Below are 17764 nucleotides of genomic sequence, written 5' to 3' on the forward strand. Positions count from 1 at the left end.
CACACTTGGCTAATTTTTGTATTTTTTAGTAGAGAGAGAGTTTTGCCATGTTGGGCAGGCTAGTCTCAAACTCTTGACCACAGGTGATCTACCCACCTCGGCCTCCCAAAGTGCTGGGATTACAGGCGTGAGTTACCATGCCTAGCCATTTTTTTTTTTTTTTTTTTTTTTTTGTACTTTTAGTATAGGCAGGGTTTCACCACGTTGGCCAGGCTGGTCTCGAACTTCTGGTCTCAAGTGATCCACCTGCCTCAGCCTCCCAAAGTGTTGGGATCACAGGCAGGAGCCACCGTGCCCGGGCTGTGTGTACCTACATCCATACTCGGTGTAGGTGTGTGTGCACCCAACTCACCCACTCCCCTAACTGCCATCACAGACTTACAGGCCGAGGTCATTCAGGGACCATGCGGGCAGCACGCCCTGCACTAACCTTCAGGATCAGCTCCACCACCTCCGTGTGCACCAGCCCATGTACAGGTTCCCCATTGACATGGGTGATGAGGTCGCCTTGACGAAGCCCTGCCTCGCTGGCCGGACCTCCGTCCTCCACGTGCTGCCCCAGGAAGAGAATAGTACTCAGACTGGAGCCTGAACATGAAGTATGGGGCTTGGTTCTGCACATTAAGCTGTGAGCCCCTTCACCACCACCCTTTGACCCCCGAGCAGGGACAGATGGGCTCCACAAAGGGGAAGCCGGAAGGATGATGAAGCTGGGAGACAGCAGGTCTGGATGGTCAGACATACCCACACCATGTGGTGCACGGTGTAGACGTCGGAGTCACCCATGTAGACGCGAATGGCCCGCAGGGTGAAGCCATACTTCTTGCCAGCTCGGTGGATGATGATGGGAGGCCTCACGCTGCCAAGGGCTGGCAAGAAGTCCCTGCTTGGAGAAGAGTCCCGGGATGATGGGTTGGACGACTGAGAATGTGGGGACATAGGGCTGGCCAGCGGGGAGCAGGTGTGGTGTTCTAGAGAAGGAGAAGCCAGGACTTAGTGGGTCAGAGGGCCTTGGCCTGGCCCACGGTCCAGTCTGTTGATTTCGGCACAACTGTAGTCACAGAGCCTGAGCCCAGGTCCATTTTCTCCACAGCCCCTGACCTGTGAAGCCCTCTCCTGTGCCCAGACCCCAAGAGACGGTGGTGGTGATGAGAAATGGCAGCTAGCATTATGTATCAGGGACTATGTAAGCTTATCATACATATTTAAATGTCACAATTAACTGATGAGCTGGCCACTATTATATCCACATTTCTGGATGAGAAACTTGAGGCTTAGAGGAGTTAAGCAACTTGCTCAAGGTCAAAAGCCTGTTAGTGATGGAGCCAGGATTTAAGTGTGAGCTCTCTGCCCCAAAGCCTGCACTTGTGACATGGTGCTGTCCTGCCTTCTGGCACATGTATATATCCACAACCCCAGACACCAATACACACCTTCAGAGACCACAGTCTCTGAGATCCCTGCTTAACACACATACACCTGCCATGTGCAGAACCTTGCCAAGGCCTAGAGATTCTAAGGCCCTTCCTATGAGTTTTATCCCAGCTCCCCAGGGGCCTCACCGGAAGGAATGAGGAGTGAGAGGGCTGTGGCTGAGGCGGACTTGATCACTTTGTTGACAGGGCGAGTGGTGCGCTTCTCTGTCGAGTCCCCAGAGAGCAGCCGGTGGCGGGCCCTACGCACAGCCAGGTCACTGATGGCCTTGGCTGTGGCTCCCTCAGCCAGCTGCGGGGTCCCACGGCCTCTGGTCTCCATAGCTGTAGGCCCAAGGGAGCAGTGAGACCGCGATGCTGCTGAGCCTCCCCGCCCTGCAGTATCCTCCAGCTTAGGTCCTTTGGCCGCCCACTGGGCAATACCTGGACTGGAACCACTGCTCCGGCCAACGGCTTCCTCATCCAGCTTTGGCCACTGCTCCCCTGAGCGTTCAGCAACAGGCCCAGAGGCCCCCTCTCCAGAGGGGGGAGTCAGGACCCATATCCCCTCCTGCGGTTGCCTCCTGAGGGCGCTGCTGGCCTCCTCAGGGCCCTCGGGGAACCGAGGCGCATCCAGGAGGCCTGAGCAGCGGCGTCGCACTGTCATGGGAGGGCTGGAGTCACTCTCTGTGTGGGACGACTCAGACACTGACAGCCGCTTCCGTAATCTATGAGACACAAGGCCTGGGGTGAGATGGCCCAGGTGGTCCCCCTCCTCCTGCGAGGTCTCCTCAGGGGCACACAAGGGTTATAGTAACAGAATTTTCCTCCGCAGACATTCCTCTAGGAGTCACCCTTGTGAATGCCCCCTCACTGCCACCTGCACTCCTCGGCGGCATCAGAATCTCTCCCATGATCTGTGACAATGCAGGGATAGCTGTGTCGCCCACCCTGGGTGAACTCTGGGGTGCTCACATCTCAGGGGAGCCAATCACCCAGCTCCGGTCTCGGCCTTTGAGCCCTGCCAAGCCATCTGAGCGGTCCTCCTTCTCCTCACTCAGGCTGCGCTTGGTGGGGGGTGGTGTCCGGCGCTCCTCGAGCAGTGAGAGCCGCTCCATGCTGCTGTACACCTGTGGGCACAGGGGATGCGCTGGGGATGGGCTCTGGCAGCCGTATCTCCCAAGTGGCATAAAGCATCGGAAACCTAGGAATTTCAACCAGTCGGCTCCTTCCCTCCTCCACACACCCCTGAATATTTGGGGAAGCGGTTATTCCACGGATCTGACGTGGCATCTCATGTCAGGGACTACAGTGGTTCTAGAAGCACCTATATATGGCTATATGTAGCCCCAGCCCTCAGCTCCTCTTTCTCTAGGGGCGGCCCCAACCCCAACTTCCTGAGCCTGCCCAGGTGTGCCCTTTGACAGGCTCTCTTGTTCTGATCCTCCAGCCTGTTCTGCCCATCCTGGGCCTCCTCAGTCACACCTTGCTGAACCTTGGAGAGCAGGAAGAGAACTGGCGGATCTCAAGGCAGCCATCTTCACTCACTTCTTCCTCATCCTCCGAGTCCATGTGGTGGTATCGCTCTGAGCGGGCTGGGCCAGACATAAAGGACACTTTCCTTCAGAGCCCTGCTGGTGGCCTCCTTGTGACCCCATTAGATTTCAGCAGAGCCCTGAGAAGTTGCTCCCAATGCCAAGTTCAGTGTGCACAGGTGTTTCTATGCAAACAGGTAGGACCCACACTCCACTCCACACATTGGCGGCCTTACTGTCAAAATAGCTAGTATCATCCTCTGACTCCAGCTGAGGAATAAATTCAGCTTTCTGGCGGAGAAGTCCTGTCCAGTCCAGACCAGTGAAGAATGGGTGCTGCTTCACCTCATAGGCACTGCCTGTGGAAAGGGAGGGCATGGGCAAGGGGGAAGGATGAGCCGCATGGAGTCCAGGTCAGCAAACCTAGTAAGAAGCCAGACCTTGATAAGCTATACTCAGGGGGTCAGCTCAAGCATCTTCCCTTCCCTGCCTACAGGGAGCAGGGCAGAGTTTCAGGATCCAGAGGGGCTGCCCGTAACTGAAGCCTGAACCTCCAGGGTACATGGACTCAGCCTCCCTTAGCCCTTTTCTAAGTAGTGGGAAAAGTTAGCAGGGCCTGCCCTACCTGTGCCCAGTCTCTCCAGAGGGTTCTGGTGGAGCAGTTTGGAGGTGAGGTCCTGGGCGTCTGGGGGCAGTGCATCATCACCCTCAGGCCACACAATCTCATCTGAAGTCATCAGGGGTGAGAGGAAGAGGAAAAATTGTGGGTAGAGTGGAGAGATGTAGAAGAGGGTCCCAGGACAATGTAAGGAAAGGAGTCAAAAAGGACCCAGCCCGGAGTCCCTGAATGCCTTGCCTGGGACCCCAGTCTTTAATTTTTTTAGGTTCCTAGACCATGGCTTGATCTTTGATCCATGGTGGGCACTGCAAAGCTCTAGCTCACCCTGCTTTTATACTCCACAAAACATACACAGACATACCCCTCACACTTATGGGATGTGCACATACACAGACAGGAACACTCAGGTATATATGGGAGACACGTGAGGCCCTAGGGGACACAATGTGCACATGTATGTACATGCAGAAACACAGAGACACCCACCCCCAAAGCAGCAGACATCACAAACACATGGTGAGTTCAGAACAAGAGCTCACAGGCCTCATGAGCTGCCTGCATACATCATAGTTGTGAATCCAGACTGTATCCCCACTGGGCCAGCGGGATAGTACCTACCACTGATCACTTGGCCAAAGAGCTCCTCCGGAGTGTCTCCAAAAAAAGGGACGCAGCCCACCAGGAACTCATACAGGATAATGCCCATGGCCCACCAGTCCACCGGCTTCCCATAGCCCTGGCGCAGGATCACTTCAGGTGCAATGTATTCTGGGGTCCCGCATACCTGGGCACAGAAAAGCCAGGCTGGCTCAGCCTCCTGAGGCTGCTCACTGGCATGACAGCGGGAGACGCGGGATGCTCCCACCTCGAACAGAAGAGTCTCTGAATGAAGACTCAGCCCACCTTAGTTAATGAACAAAATCAACAGAAGCCCCAGGGAACAAGAGTCGGAACTGTTAGCAGGTATTTCCTAATTAACAAAACTGTCTCATTCTAGCCCAGAACTACCATCCCTTAAGCCCTCAACACCTACCTCTGGCATCTGATCCCACAATTGGCCTCTGCACTCCAGCCTCTAACAGAACAGACCCTACCGGTTACGTAACTACTACAGGGACTGGTGAACAGTCACAACCTGAAATGTCAAACCAGGGAACATCCAGAGGCTGCCTCTCAGGACACTGGGCCACAGCCCAGTGGAAATTCAAACCTGTGTTCCAAGAACCTCAGGCTCCAGGAGAGCCTTGTCCTTGACTCAGGCTGGGAGATTCGGGACTGACCTCATATGAAACTGTGCTAACAGTTACATGACCTATTTTCTCCAAACCCTGAGGAGGAAGATGACTTTGGATTTTATATCCATATGATTCTCATGGCTCATCCTGTTTTCCAAATGTGCTACCTATCTCAATGCCTCTCTGGAACCCAAAGGTAGAAAAGATAGGGGTTCCCAATCTTAACATCTAGCTACAAGGTAGGCATATGGCCCCAAGGCCTTATTCAAGGGCCTGGAATCTATGTATGTGTACACAAATGTAGAGATGGGGTCTCACTATGTTGTTGAGGCTGGTCTTGAACTCCTGGCCTCAAGCGATCCTCCTGCCTCAGCCTCCCAAAGGGTTGGAATTACAGGCATGAGCCACTGCACCAGGACAAGGGCCTAGAATCTACCCTCCAATGTATCAACTATCCTTCCTTACCTGCTTGTCCAGGAATTCCCGGGCATCCTTTTCAATGTGACCCTCATACAAGTTCGTTGTCAGACTCATGAGACCAATTTTGGACAGTCCAAAGTCCGTGAGCTTGATGTGCCCCATTGATGTAATTAGGAGGCTGGGAGACCAGAGAAATAAAATTATGAAGTTATTCCTGGTTTTCTGAGAGTACTGATTTTAGTATATGCCCAATTTCCCCACTCAGGCTTCCATGGGGGTACTGTGAGACATAAGCTGGGTAGCTTCAGCAGGGGGAACAGGCAGGTGTGGACACGTAAATCACTCTGGCTGTGTGAGTGCTGCATGCTGCACAAGCAACGAACCTGCCTTTTGCCCATTCCCACAACTCCATTTCTGTTCATGGCCCTAACTGTATTCTATATAGGGGGCAGGAGTCATTCAGTTGAACAACAGAGTTTCTTCTACAGAGCTGAGATCAGCCTTATCCTAAGGCTGGAGCCATTCCTAGTCCCCTCTCCCGATCTGAGTGGCCCATAATACTTCTGTTTCAGGGAGAGGGGCAGGGGGCACATAATTTTGTTCCATGTCCATGGCTGGTCTTGGGAGAAGGGTTAGTTGGGAGAAACTAGAACTAAGATCCCTTTATATATTCTGCCTGAGTCACTCATTTTGTGCTGAAGGCTTTACCCTGCCACCCTTTTACTCTAATGTCTCCCCAAATAGTACCTCTGGCTGTGACTTCCTTTTTGAGCTCCAGGCCCACCCAACTGCCCATATGTCTTACAGGCACCACAAACTCAATCTGTCTAAAACAAAGTCGTGCCTCCCAACTGGTTCTCCTCCTCAGTGAAAAACAATAATTTCAGTTATCTATTGAGCTCTGTGCTAAGTGCTTTAAAAATATTCTGGCCCCTGAAAGGTTTTCTAGAGTAACACATCAAAGGTAGGTGTCATTATTCCCTATTTTAGAAAGCAGGTACATGAGGGTCAGGGAAATTTTAATTAATAGACTCAAACTCAGACTTAATAAGCAGAAGAGTGGCCATTTGAATTCAGGTCTGTCTTATGTCAAAGCCACTTTCTCCCACAGAGGCTCATCACCCTGCCCTAGTTCCAAGCTGGAAATCTGGAACACACCCCAACCTGTTCTGTTCCCTTGCTTCCCTTCCTGCCCCACCCCAGCCTGGTCCTCTTTCCTGTTTCCCCACGCTGCCCTCTTTTTTCTACCCTGACCCCCTGCTCTGCTGCAGGCATTGCTGGCTTTGGTCTCAGTGTCTCTTTTCATCGGCAGAGCGAGCTTTCTAAACCTAAACCACAATCTGGGCATGCCACTCTATCATATCCTTGGTTAGCAGACCCTTCCAAGACTCTCTAGGCCCCTTTAAAATAAAACCCAAATGTAACAAAAGGGCCCTTGATGAACTAGTTCCTGCCTCTCTCTCCAGCCTTTTCTCTTACTACTCTCTCACCATCTAAGCTGTCACCACATTGTACTATTTGTAGTTCCTGAACAAGTGCTGTTCTCTCGCACCTGTGTGCCTCTGCACATTCTGCTCTCCTGCTTTAGAAAGCAGGTCTTCCTTTTTCCACTTGACTAATACCCTCTTGAGAAGAAGCTCATATATATATATTTCTGTCTCCCACTGTAGACTTAAGTTCTACATGCCAGGGACTATATTTAAAACCCAGAATATAGTGCTTGGCACAGAGTAGATGTCAGTAAATGTCAGTAAACTTGTTTAACCATCTACTAGATGTGCTTATTCTTTTGTTCTTGCTTGGTTTCTTCAGTGGGGCTCCTCAATGACTCTTTCTTTTTTTTTTTTGGAGACGGAGTCTCACTCTGTCACCCAGACTGGAGTGCAGAGGTGTGATCTCGGCTCACTGCAAGCTCCACCTCCCGGGTTCATGCCATTCTCTGGCCTCAGCCTCCCCAGTAGCTGGGACTACAGGCACCCGCCACCATGCCTGGCTAATTTTTTTTTGTATTTTTCATAGAGACAGGGTTTTACCATGTTAGCCAGGATGGTCTCAATCTCCTGACTTCGTGATCCACCTGCCTCAGCCTCTCAAAGTGCTGGGATTACAGGCGTGAGCCACCGTGCCTGGCCTCTCAATGACTCTTTCATGTCACCAAAGCCTTATAATATTCCAGCCAGACCTTGAGGCAATGATCTGCATCTGGGGTGGCCGGGGGGCTAGAGAACTAGGCCTAGATGGACACACACAGGAGCATGTTTTCCCAGTAGCCATCTGGATAGACTTAGAGCTACTGTGCTTGCCAACATTTTATCTAGAGACCCAAGAGGGAGACCCTGGACAAGGGACACAGATTGTGGACATACTTGTCAGGCTTGAGGTCACGGTGCACGATGCCATAGTTGTGTAAGTACTCCAGGGCCAGCACAGTTTCCGCAAAGTATAGACGCACCATGTCCACAGGCAGGGCCCCAATATTCTTCAGCAGAGTGGCACAGTCTCCCCCTGCAACAAGCCCAGGCTACCATGAGGAAAGGATCCAGTTCCCTGCTCTAGCCAGCTCCCATCTGGCAGTTTCTGAGGTCCCAGAGGAGACAGCTTCATGGAATATCCTGGTGCTGGAGACTCTGATTCTAGCCCCTTTGCTGCTGGCATGGGTGGGAGACACGGTGATATGGTTTGGCTGTGTCCCCACCCACAGCTCATCTTGAATTGTAGCTCCCATAATTCCCATGTGTTGTGGGAAGGGACCTGGAGGGAGATAACTGAATCACGGGAGTGGGTCTTTCCCATGCTATTCTCGTGATAGTGAATAAGTCTCATGAGATCTGATGGTTATTTTTATTTATTTATTTTTTTGAGGCAGAGTCTTGCTCTGTCGCCCAGGCTAGAGTGCAGTGGTGTGATCTCAGCTCACCGCAACCTCCGCCTCCCAGGTTCAAGCGATTCTCCTGCCTCAGCCTCCCGAGTAGCTGGGATCACAGGCGTGTGCCACCACACCCAGCTAATTTTTTTGCATTTTTTTGTAGAGATAGGGTTTCGCCATGTTGGTCAGGTTGGTCTTGAATTCCTGACCTCAGGTGATCTGCCTGGCTCAGCCTCCCAAAGTGCTGGGATTACAGGTATGAGCCACCATGCCTGGCTGAGCTGATGGTTTTATAAAGGGGAGTTTCCCTGCACAAGCTCTCTCTTGTCTGCCACCATGTGAGACATGCCTTTCACCTTCTGCCATGATTGTGAGGCCTCCTCAACCACATGGAACTACAAGTCCATTAAACCTCTTTCTTTTGTAAATTGCACAGTCTCTGGTATGCCTTTATTAGCAGCATGAAAATGGACTAATACACAGGGTATGGAGCGGGGCGCAAAGTAAAGTGAATCTGCTGATAGCTGTCATGGACATTTTTCAGGCCAGAGAGGGAAGGAACCCAGATTTTTATTAAAAGTAATGGCAAAAATGCCATTACTTTTGTACCAGCCTAATATTTTAGGACAGGAATACTGCATAGTGTAAACACATCTGGCTGAGACATTAACATTTGTTCATGTTACTTCTTTCTTACTGGCTTTTAGTTTCTGAGTAGAGTAACACTGTGAACTCCCAGCACGTACCCAGTAAACACTAAAGGACATTTTTTTTCAGCTTCAGCTTCAAGACTAGGCACAATATCTTCGGAGGCTGTACACATAGTGAGAATGTGAGAGGGAAGGCCACTGGCAAAGCTGCTGCCTCTCTCCAGAACTATGCCCCGTGTTGCTCTTCTGTTCTACTCACAGAGCATTTTGCATGGTTTTAAGGGGTGTCCCCTTTGCAAGCCAGTCAGGGTAATTAATGGCTTTCCTTTATTCTGAGGGTCCAGATGCAATCCTCTAAACCCCCAATCTTGGGCTTTTGCAGCTCTGCTGCCTGCTCTGTTGCTGTCTGATACCAGCAGTAGAGAGAGTGCAGGCTTTGGGATGCAGGATTCTACAGCTGCTGGCCTGCTACTTCCTATCCCAGAGTGCCTCTCATGGCAGAGGTAGGGAGCTTTGTGCCCACCGTGGCCAAATGGTCTCTGTGATCCTGAGGCAGAAACCAATGCCAAAGGTGGACTGGAAAGCTGGGCCCTGAAACTTCACCTCTGTAAAAAAGCTGCTGGTCCCTGTTTAAGGCTCAGATTGTGCCTTGGCCTCCATGCCAAGCTACCTTTGCCTCAGTACCTTCAACATACTCCATCACCATGCACAAGTGGCGCTTGGTCTCAAAGGAGCAGAACATGCTGACCACAAAGGGGTTCTCAGCGAAAGTCAGTATGTCACGCTCCACGAAGGCCTGCTGGATCTGGTTCCGTAGGATCAGGTTCTGCTTGTTGATCTTCTTCATGGCAAAGCGCTGCCGGGTGGACTTGTGCCGCACCAGGAATACAGCCCTGGGAAACACAGTCCGGCCCATCCCCCATGGACCCTCAGCACCAGAGCTGTGCTCTCTGCCACCCAAACTGCCTTCTCTCACACCTTAATTAATGCACAGAACAAGGGGGCAGGGCATGCATACCAATGAGAAGGATCTGGGACCCCCTAGCCCATAGAACTCTTAAACTTCCTGACAGACCATGTCCTGATGACACGGCTCAATGCTTCCCCAGAGCTCAGGGAGAGGAGGATGCGTAGTAACAAGAGGTGTGGGAATCTTGTCTAGGAAAGGAACAATGATCGATGTCAGAGGAATCTGAACTCCTGCCCACCCAGGAGGCTTCTGGGAGTGAGAAGGTCCACCCTGAGGCATCTGCCCAGAGGACTGGGCAGCATACACTCTCACATGGAAGAGATCAAAGGCTGACCTGGCTTCAGTCCTGGCCACACCCTGACCCCTGCCTTTACCCATAGGCGCCATTGCTGATCAGCTTAATGGTCTCGAAGTCCTCTTCAGAGGGTGTCTTTTTAGATGGCAGAGATGCCCCACGGCCCTGGAAGACAAGGGGAAAGGCAGGAGACAGGCATGCTTCTCAGAGCCCATATCCTTGCAGAAGCTGTGGCTCTAGCGTTCTCAGCTCTTAGTTCTATTGTAGTCCCCTGCCCATTCTTCTGGGAGTAGAATGACTTCTCAGTGTTTGCTGTCACCAATTCCCCCATCCCTTCTTCAGATATTCTCTTAAAGAGAACTCACAGCTCTTTGCTTCGTAGGGCCCAGGCTCCAGGAATGGGGCAGGAGATCAGGGTTTTTACCTCAATAGAATCATCTGTCTCTGGAGTGTCAGGACTGTCACAGCTGCTCAACTGGGCCATTTCTGGAAACAAAACAAAGACACAAGAGAAGAGTGTGTGGCAATGTCAGGTATCTCAGCAGTATCCTCAGATCACACAACAGGTGCATGTAGGGTAGGCATTAATGCTTTTTGCATCAGCCTAGGACGTGAATTCAGTCCCATGGCACTATACCCAATGTAGTCCCAGCTTTTGGACCAGGAAACAAGCCAAATCCTACTGCTACTCCCATTTCCAGAAGTCCGTTGCCATTCACAGGGCCTGGCAAATTCTATAAACTTGGGACATTTCCTGGAAAACAGGACCTGAAACTGGGTTACTAGTTCCCATCCTGCTGGCCAAGACTGCATCACTGGATGGGGCTGGGAAGCATAGAAGGCAGGAGCAGGATACCTACAGACCATGGACTTGGAAGCCCATGGTTGCTGCAGGGGTTCCGCAGAAGCCCAGAAGAATGGCGGTATCCTCTGAAGCCCTGTGCTGGACCACCCTAAAGACACAGGAAGACCTGTAAGGTGGCCAGGAGGAGAGGCAAGGTGCAGAGGTGGTGACCATTTTTGCAAATGTGATTGTGGCTCTTTGTTGTTGACCTCTTTGGAACTGAGGTTCTAAATGCAACTCAGCCGGGCCGATGCAATCCAGGCTGGGATCTACCAGGCAGATGTGAACAGCAGTTCCAAAGGAAAGACTGTTTTGTCACAGAGATCACAGTGTATATCCTAAATTCCTGAGGCCCCTGGGGCCATGCTGTGTCCACGTCCAAGCTAAGTCTCTTCTCCAAGCAGCTTCCCTGCTGTTAAAGCTTGCCAGCAGCGGTGGGGCCTCTCTGCAGCCACCAGGCAGTATGCTCACCCTCTAGGGGATCCCGTGTGAGGCCCAGCTGGCTAACGATGTAGCGGGGAATGTCACATTTAATCCCTTGTCCCTCTTTGGCGTGGCCCTCAGCTGCTTCTAATAGGTGGTAGAACTCTTCAGGGTCAAACTCCTGTACCAAGGGAGAGAGGCAGTCAGTGGTGACAGATAGAAGCAAAAGCTGCTGGCCTCTTTGGTTTTAGAGCATATAGTAGACTGAGATGAACAAGAGTTTCTCTGTGACAGGATACTCCAACCCCTCAATATTCAGAAATAACACGATTCAGGGATCACAGGAATGGGGATGAAGATGTCTTACAGGTCACCTCCAGATTGGAGATACTCAGCATATGCTATCTTCCTGGCAATAAGAACTAGAGGTTTTACTCTAAAGAGAGCTCAGCCTACTGATCTGGTCCCATGCCTTACATCAGCCAGTTGGCACTGTCTGGTGTATTCAGATGCCCAGTCCACAGCAGTCCTGGCACACACTCAATTATGACTCATAAGAGCTTTGGCACAGCCCTACTGGTGTATGCATACCTTCAAATATTTACTGGACACCTACTGTGTGCTAGAGGCTGGAGATCCATTGAAAAGCACAGTCCTTGTCTGCACATAATAACTGAGTGCCTACTAAGTGCCACACACTGGGTTAAACCTTCTAGCAACTCTTTGACCTCACTGAGGAAATCAAGGCTCGCAGGGATGCACTGATTTGTCCATAATCACGGAGGTAGGAAGGAACAGAAAACCAGCATTCAGCCCAGGTCTGACTCCAAGCCCCTGCTTAGCCAAGGACTTCGTGTTCTTGAGGGAGAGGCTTTCTGCTCTATCACAGCACTAGCCTCTGCTCTGAACTTTGTTCTCATTCCCTGTGGTCTCACTGTTTTGGAGAACTGTACTTATCTGGATATAACCTAAGCCAGACCTGGAAGCCCTTTTAACTTCTTATTCTTCCTTAGCTCCTATTTGGTCAGAATGTCTCTCTCATAAATACCCCTCTAATCCACCTCTCTCTGTTATCCTACCATTCATTGTCTGAGTTCTGGCCACCCCATCTCACATGAATTGCTTTGAGTACCTCTGCCCTGATGTCCCTGGCTCATCCTGCCCTCTCTTCCAATTCACTATCCATGTTGCAGCCAAAGTAACCTTTCTTAGGACTAAATCTGATATAATATTTACATAGAAATAAATAGGAACCAATTACTGATACATGCAACATGTATGAATTTCTACAAACATGCTGAGTGAAAAGAAGTCAGAACATACTATAGAAACCACACAGAAACATGGTTTCATTTCTAGGAAACTGTACAAAAGGCAAACCCATCCCTAGTGAAACAAAGCAGGTAAGTTATTGTCTGGGAGCAGGAGGAAGAGGGGACTGACTCCAAAGGGGCACAAGGGGACTTATCTGATAGAAATATTCTCTATGTCAGCTGTGGCCATGATTCTACAAGTGTATATTTGTTAAATCTCAATGAACTGTACCATCAAAGGGATATATTTTATTGTATGAAAATTATACCTTAATAATACTGTTTAAGAAAGAAGTAAATGTGGCCATGTCACATTCTTACCTAAACTTCCTGGTGCCTCCAAGTGGCTGTAAGGGTAATGCAAAACTCCAGAGCCGAGAACCCGACACCCTCCGTGACCCTGTCACAGTCCTACCTTCCAGGCTTACCTCTCAGCACTTCTTCAAACCCACCCTGTGCTGCACTGAATGCCCCTTCCCATGCTCCCTATCTGGGAAACAGACTCATCCTTCAGTTTGCTGAATAAGCCTCATGTCCCCCAGGGAGCATTCACTGAATGTTCCTTCCAGGAAGACTAAAGCACTCCCTTTCCAGGTTCCCACTGCATTGCGTACTGACCTCAACTGCAACACTTCTTGCAGTACTGTAATTACTATTTACATGTCCTCATGCCTCATGCTTCCCAACTCCACTGTAGAGGAAACATCCCAAGATCAGAGACTGTGCTTTATTCATGTCTGTATCTCCAGTGTCTAGCACGAAGTAGGTACTCAGTCAAGTTTGCTGAAAATTAAATGAAGGACTCAACTTGTGCAAACTAAACTGGGCTATGCTCCTGACGCTCCTCAACCCCCAGGCCCCCACTGAGGTGAGCCCTGATCATGTGAGGGTGGGCTAGACTAATACTTCTCCCTGCCACATCCCCTCAGGACCATACACTTGTCCTCACAAAAATCTGTTTAGTCTCCCACTGGTGGCAAATCATATTTAAATAAGGACCTAAGCGACAGAAATGGCAGTGGTTACCACCACAGTTTTGCTGTCATCAGGATACTTCCTCCATAGCCCTCCTCCAAATCTGCCCACCCAACTTTCCTAGAGTCCACTCACCAGGCATTCCAGGAGACGTGCTGGGCGGGCAATGACAATCATCAGCTTTTTCACCAGCTGCATCACAAAAGCCACTTCCGAGCTCTCTGAGCGCTCATGAGCCTATAGAGAAAAGAAGGGTTGCTTAAGCAATCTATTGGCCCAGTGTGGCTGGGCTAAGCAGGACCAGACTGGGCAGAGCTGATTCCAGGGAGAAACAATTCGGTAGCACAGAGAGCTCCGCCAAGCAAGGAACTCCGAGAAGGCTGGCTGGCTGTGAGAGGGAGCGAGTTGCTCACAGGGAACCATTTGAGCTTTAGAACACTACATGACACCGAGAAATGCCACACAGACATACAGCTGTACCTGCTCCTCCATCCAACAAGCCTCACTTACCCTGCAGACCCCAGCTCAAGGGGCAACTCTCAATGGCGCCTTCACTGATGTTCACTTTCCACTCTAGACTGTAAGGAGTAGAAAGACCTCAAAGCTGAGGGTGATATGACCAGAAAGGTACTTCAGAAGGATCACTCTGGCTGCAGTATAGAGGGTACACTAAAGAGGGCAAGGCTAAATGCAGGAAAACCCATTAGCAGGCAACTCTAATAATTCAGATGAAAAAGGCATAGGTTGGCTGGGTGTGGTGGCTCAAGCCTGTAATCCCAGCACTTTGGGAGGCCGAGGCAGGCGGATCATGAGGTCAGGAGATCGAGACCATCCTGGCGAACACAGTGAAACCCTGTCTCTACTAAAAATACAAAAAAATTAGCCGGGCGTGGTGGCGGGCGCCTGTAGTCTCAGCTACTTGGGAGGCTGAGGCAAGAGAATGGCATGAACCTGGGGGGCAGAGCTTGCAGTGAGCCGAGATTGCAGTGCCCCTGCACTCCAGCCTGGGCGACAGAGCAAGATTCCGTCTCAAAAATAAATAAATAAATAAATAAATAAATAAATAAATAAATAAATAAATAAATAAAAGACAAAGGCATGGGTCAAGGCAGAAGAATGCAGACAAAGGGACAGGTGTGAGCTACTACTAAAGCAGATAAGGGTGAAAGCAGCCCAAACAGAAGGCAACTCCAACTTCAATTTTAGGAAAATTTCAATGAATACGTGAAATAGTAACTATAAGAAGCCATTTAGGTGATAGGTAAAGAATGTACTGCATTTGGTTTTAGAGAAAGAACAGCTAGGCAGAAAAGATAAGCTCAGTTCTGGGCGTGTAGAGTTTCAGGCACCTATATGAGAGAGTCTCTTGGGTATCTCTTGGTCCAGGGGCCTTTCTCTTTTTCCCTGAGAACTGCTCTGGTTTCTAGGAGCCACATTTGTACTGTGTGTCTGCACCTTCTCTCCCACCTCTAATAGCTGACCAGGGAGGATCACTTTCCTAGGAATTTAAAAAAGGATAGAAAGATAATTGTTAACATCAGTGTGGCAGAAACTATTTAAGAACTGTGACAAGGGATGGCCGTACCTACCATGGAGACAGAGAAAAGATGCATACAGGAAAAGAAAGAATGAAGATTTCCTGAGCTTCCTGGAGCTTCTGGTTTCTAGTTCTGGTTCCTTTTTAAGGCCTGGTTATATCCCTCGCTTCAATTCTCTAAGACCTACCCCTTTTACTCTTATAATGTTTCCCTTTACCGTTTAAACTATTCTGAGTCAGATTTCTATTACATGTAACCAAAGAATAAGAACCAATATGGGGAAGTCAAAGTGGAGGAGTCCACCAGGCAGCTGGGTGCACTGATCTGAAGCTCAGGAGAACAGTAAGAGTGGCAGCCACATGTGGAAGTCCTCAGCGTAGAGATGACAACTGAAGACATGGGAGCAGGTGGCAAGACATCAGAGAGAGAGTAGAGGAAGGGGAAAGGGGAAAACAGGCATGCAGGATGGTGCCCTGTGACACACCAGTATGAAGAGGTGGGCAGCAAAGGAACTTGTGAAGAGGCAGCAAGACTGGTGGGAACGGTGAATTGACAACTGGGGAAGGGGGTTCAGGAAGTATCCGCTGTGCTCCACAGGGAGGTGGCAGAAGATGGGAACTGAAAGCAGACACAGGATTTGGCAATTGGCCAGTGAGTTCCTTGGTGAATTTTGCCTGAACAGTTTTGGTAAGGTGGGAAGGGAAACCGGAAGGCAGAAGATTGAGTAGTAAATAGGATACAAGGAAAGAAAAACAGTAAATGAGGACTTTTCTTTTTTTAAAGTATTGGTTATGAAATGAAGAGAAAGGATGAGCGGTTGGTGAAATCCCATTTATTCTTTTAAAACCTGTCTCCTGTTCCCAACACACATATACATACACATGTGAAGAAAAAGAAGTAATTGCTGTCTTTAACATGTTCTCCTGGCTGTTCGTGCATACCACATGGTACTGTCATGCTGTTTCATAACGAGCTATCTGTCTCTACAGCTACACTGCTGGGCCTAGTGAGTAAAGAGGCTCTGTGTCTTTTTCTTTTTCTTTTTTTTTTTTTGAGACAGAGTTTCGTTTTTATTGCCCAGGCTGGAGCGCAATGGCTCAATCTTGGCTCACTGCAACCTCCGCCTCCCAGGTTCAAGCGATTCTCCTGCCTCAGCCTCCCGAGTAGCTGGGACTACAGGCATGTGTCACCACACCCGGCTAATTTTGTATTTTTAGTAGAGACGGGGTTTCTCCATGTTGGTCAGGCTGGTCTCGAACTCCCGACCTCAGGTGATCTGCCTGCCTCAGTCTCCCAAAGTGCTGGGATTACAGGCGTGAGCCACCGTGCCTGGCCCTTTTTCTTTCCTCAAATGCTAAGCCTAGCAGAGTGCCTCCCATACAGCAGATGTCAGTCAGTGTTTGTGGACTGTTTGAAAATGTATGATCTTAGGCTCTGGGATAAGCCAAACCTGGGACTGGGTCCTGGTTTTGCTACTTAAAAAAATAAGTTATCTTGAGCTAACTTAGTTTCCTCATCTGTAAATTTAGGAAATAATATTAAGTACGTTCCTTACAGGGTTGTGAAGATTTCATCAGATAAATTAAACGAGGTAATGTAGTGTCTAGCATGTATTAAATGCTCCATAAATGTTACGGATTTTTATTATTCTAAAATCTGACCAGGTCATTTTTCAGTTTGTCACACTGGATGATACCCACTGCCTTCATGATACAATCTAAGCTCCTCATAAGGCCCTTCAGCATCTGGCCCCCAGTCCAACTCTTCAAATTCATCTGCCAGCAGGTCAGGTGCAGTGGCTCACACCTGTAATCCCCGCACTTTGAGAGGCCAAGGCAGGGGGATCACTTGAGATCAGGAGTTTGAGACCAGCCTGGCCAATGTGGTGAATCCCTGTCTCTACTAAAAATACAAAAGTTAGCTGGGCGTGGTGGCAGGCACCTGTAATCTCATCTGCTAGGGAGGCTGAGGCAGGAGAATTGCTTGAACCTGGCAGGTGGAGGTTGCAATGAGCCAAGATCGTGCCACTGCACTATAGGCTGGGTGACAGAGTAAGACTCAATCTCAAAAAAAAAAAAAAAAAAAAAAAAAAATCATCTGCCAGCTTTTCCCCTGTGGGTGTCTTTCTTTCTTTTCTTTTCTTTTTTTTTTTTGAGACGGAGTTTCGCTCTTGTTGCCCAGGCCAGAGTGCAATGGTGTTATCTTGGTTCACCACAACCTCCACCTCCGGGTTCAAGCAATTCTCCTGCCTCAGCCTCCCTAGTAGCTGGGATTACAGGCATATGCCACCATGCTCAGCTAATTTTGTATTTTTTGTAGAGCTGGGGTTTTCTCCATGTTGGTCAGACTGGTCTTGAACTCCCGACCTCAGGTGATCCGCCTGCCTCGGCCTCCCAAAGTGCTGGGATTACAGCATGGGCCACCATGCCCGGCTCCACTATGGGTGTCTTTTACTGTAGTTATGCAAACTACTTCATCTGCAATTTCTGGAATGTACCAAGTTTCTTTACACCTTTGAGAGGTTATTTATTTATTAAGAGACAGGGTCTCACCCTGTCATTCGGGTTGGAGTACAGTGGCACAATTACAGCTCACTGCAGCCTCGACCTCCAGGGCTCAGGCAATCCTCCCACCTCAGCCTCCTGAGTAGCTTGGATTACAGGTGCATG

General features: G+C 49.7%; 1 protein-coding gene across 12 annotated transcripts in view; it reads right to left on the reverse strand.

Moving 5' to 3' along the window:
• MAST2 (microtubule associated serine/threonine kinase 2) overlaps window positions 1-17764 on the reverse strand; it is a 262802-nt gene that overhangs the window by 2946 nt on the left and 242092 nt on the right. For all 12 annotated transcript variants that reach the window (XM_007978931.3, XM_007978930.3, XM_007978929.3 and 9 more), the window contains 16 exons: window positions 13693-13794; window positions 11318-11450; window positions 10427-10488; window positions 10082-10167; window positions 9422-9630; window positions 7588-7726; window positions 5267-5399; window positions 4185-4350; window positions 3573-3674; window positions 3184-3306; window positions 2898-3007; window positions 2388-2542; window positions 1857-2140; window positions 1563-1757; window positions 745-971; window positions 431-553 (listed from right to left, as the gene is read on the reverse strand). In XM_007978931.3, coding sequence (XP_007977122.3) covers window positions 431-553; window positions 745-971; window positions 1563-1757; window positions 1857-2140; window positions 2388-2542; window positions 2898-3007; window positions 3184-3306; window positions 3573-3674; window positions 4185-4350; window positions 5267-5399; window positions 7588-7726; window positions 9422-9630; window positions 10082-10167; window positions 10427-10488; window positions 11318-11450; window positions 13693-13794 — 2349 coding nt within the window. The remainder of the gene's footprint in view (window positions 1-430; window positions 554-744; window positions 972-1562; window positions 1758-1856; window positions 2141-2387; window positions 2543-2897; window positions 3008-3183; window positions 3307-3572; window positions 3675-4184; window positions 4351-5266; window positions 5400-7587; window positions 7727-9421; window positions 9631-10081; window positions 10168-10426; window positions 10489-11317; window positions 11451-13692; window positions 13795-17764) is intronic.

Source organism: Chlorocebus sabaeus, chromosome 20, assembly GCF_047675955.1.
Source record: "Chlorocebus sabaeus isolate Y175 chromosome 20, mChlSab1.0.hap1, whole genome shotgun sequence".
NCBI lineage: Eukaryota > Metazoa > Chordata > Mammalia > Primates > Cercopithecidae > Chlorocebus > Chlorocebus sabaeus.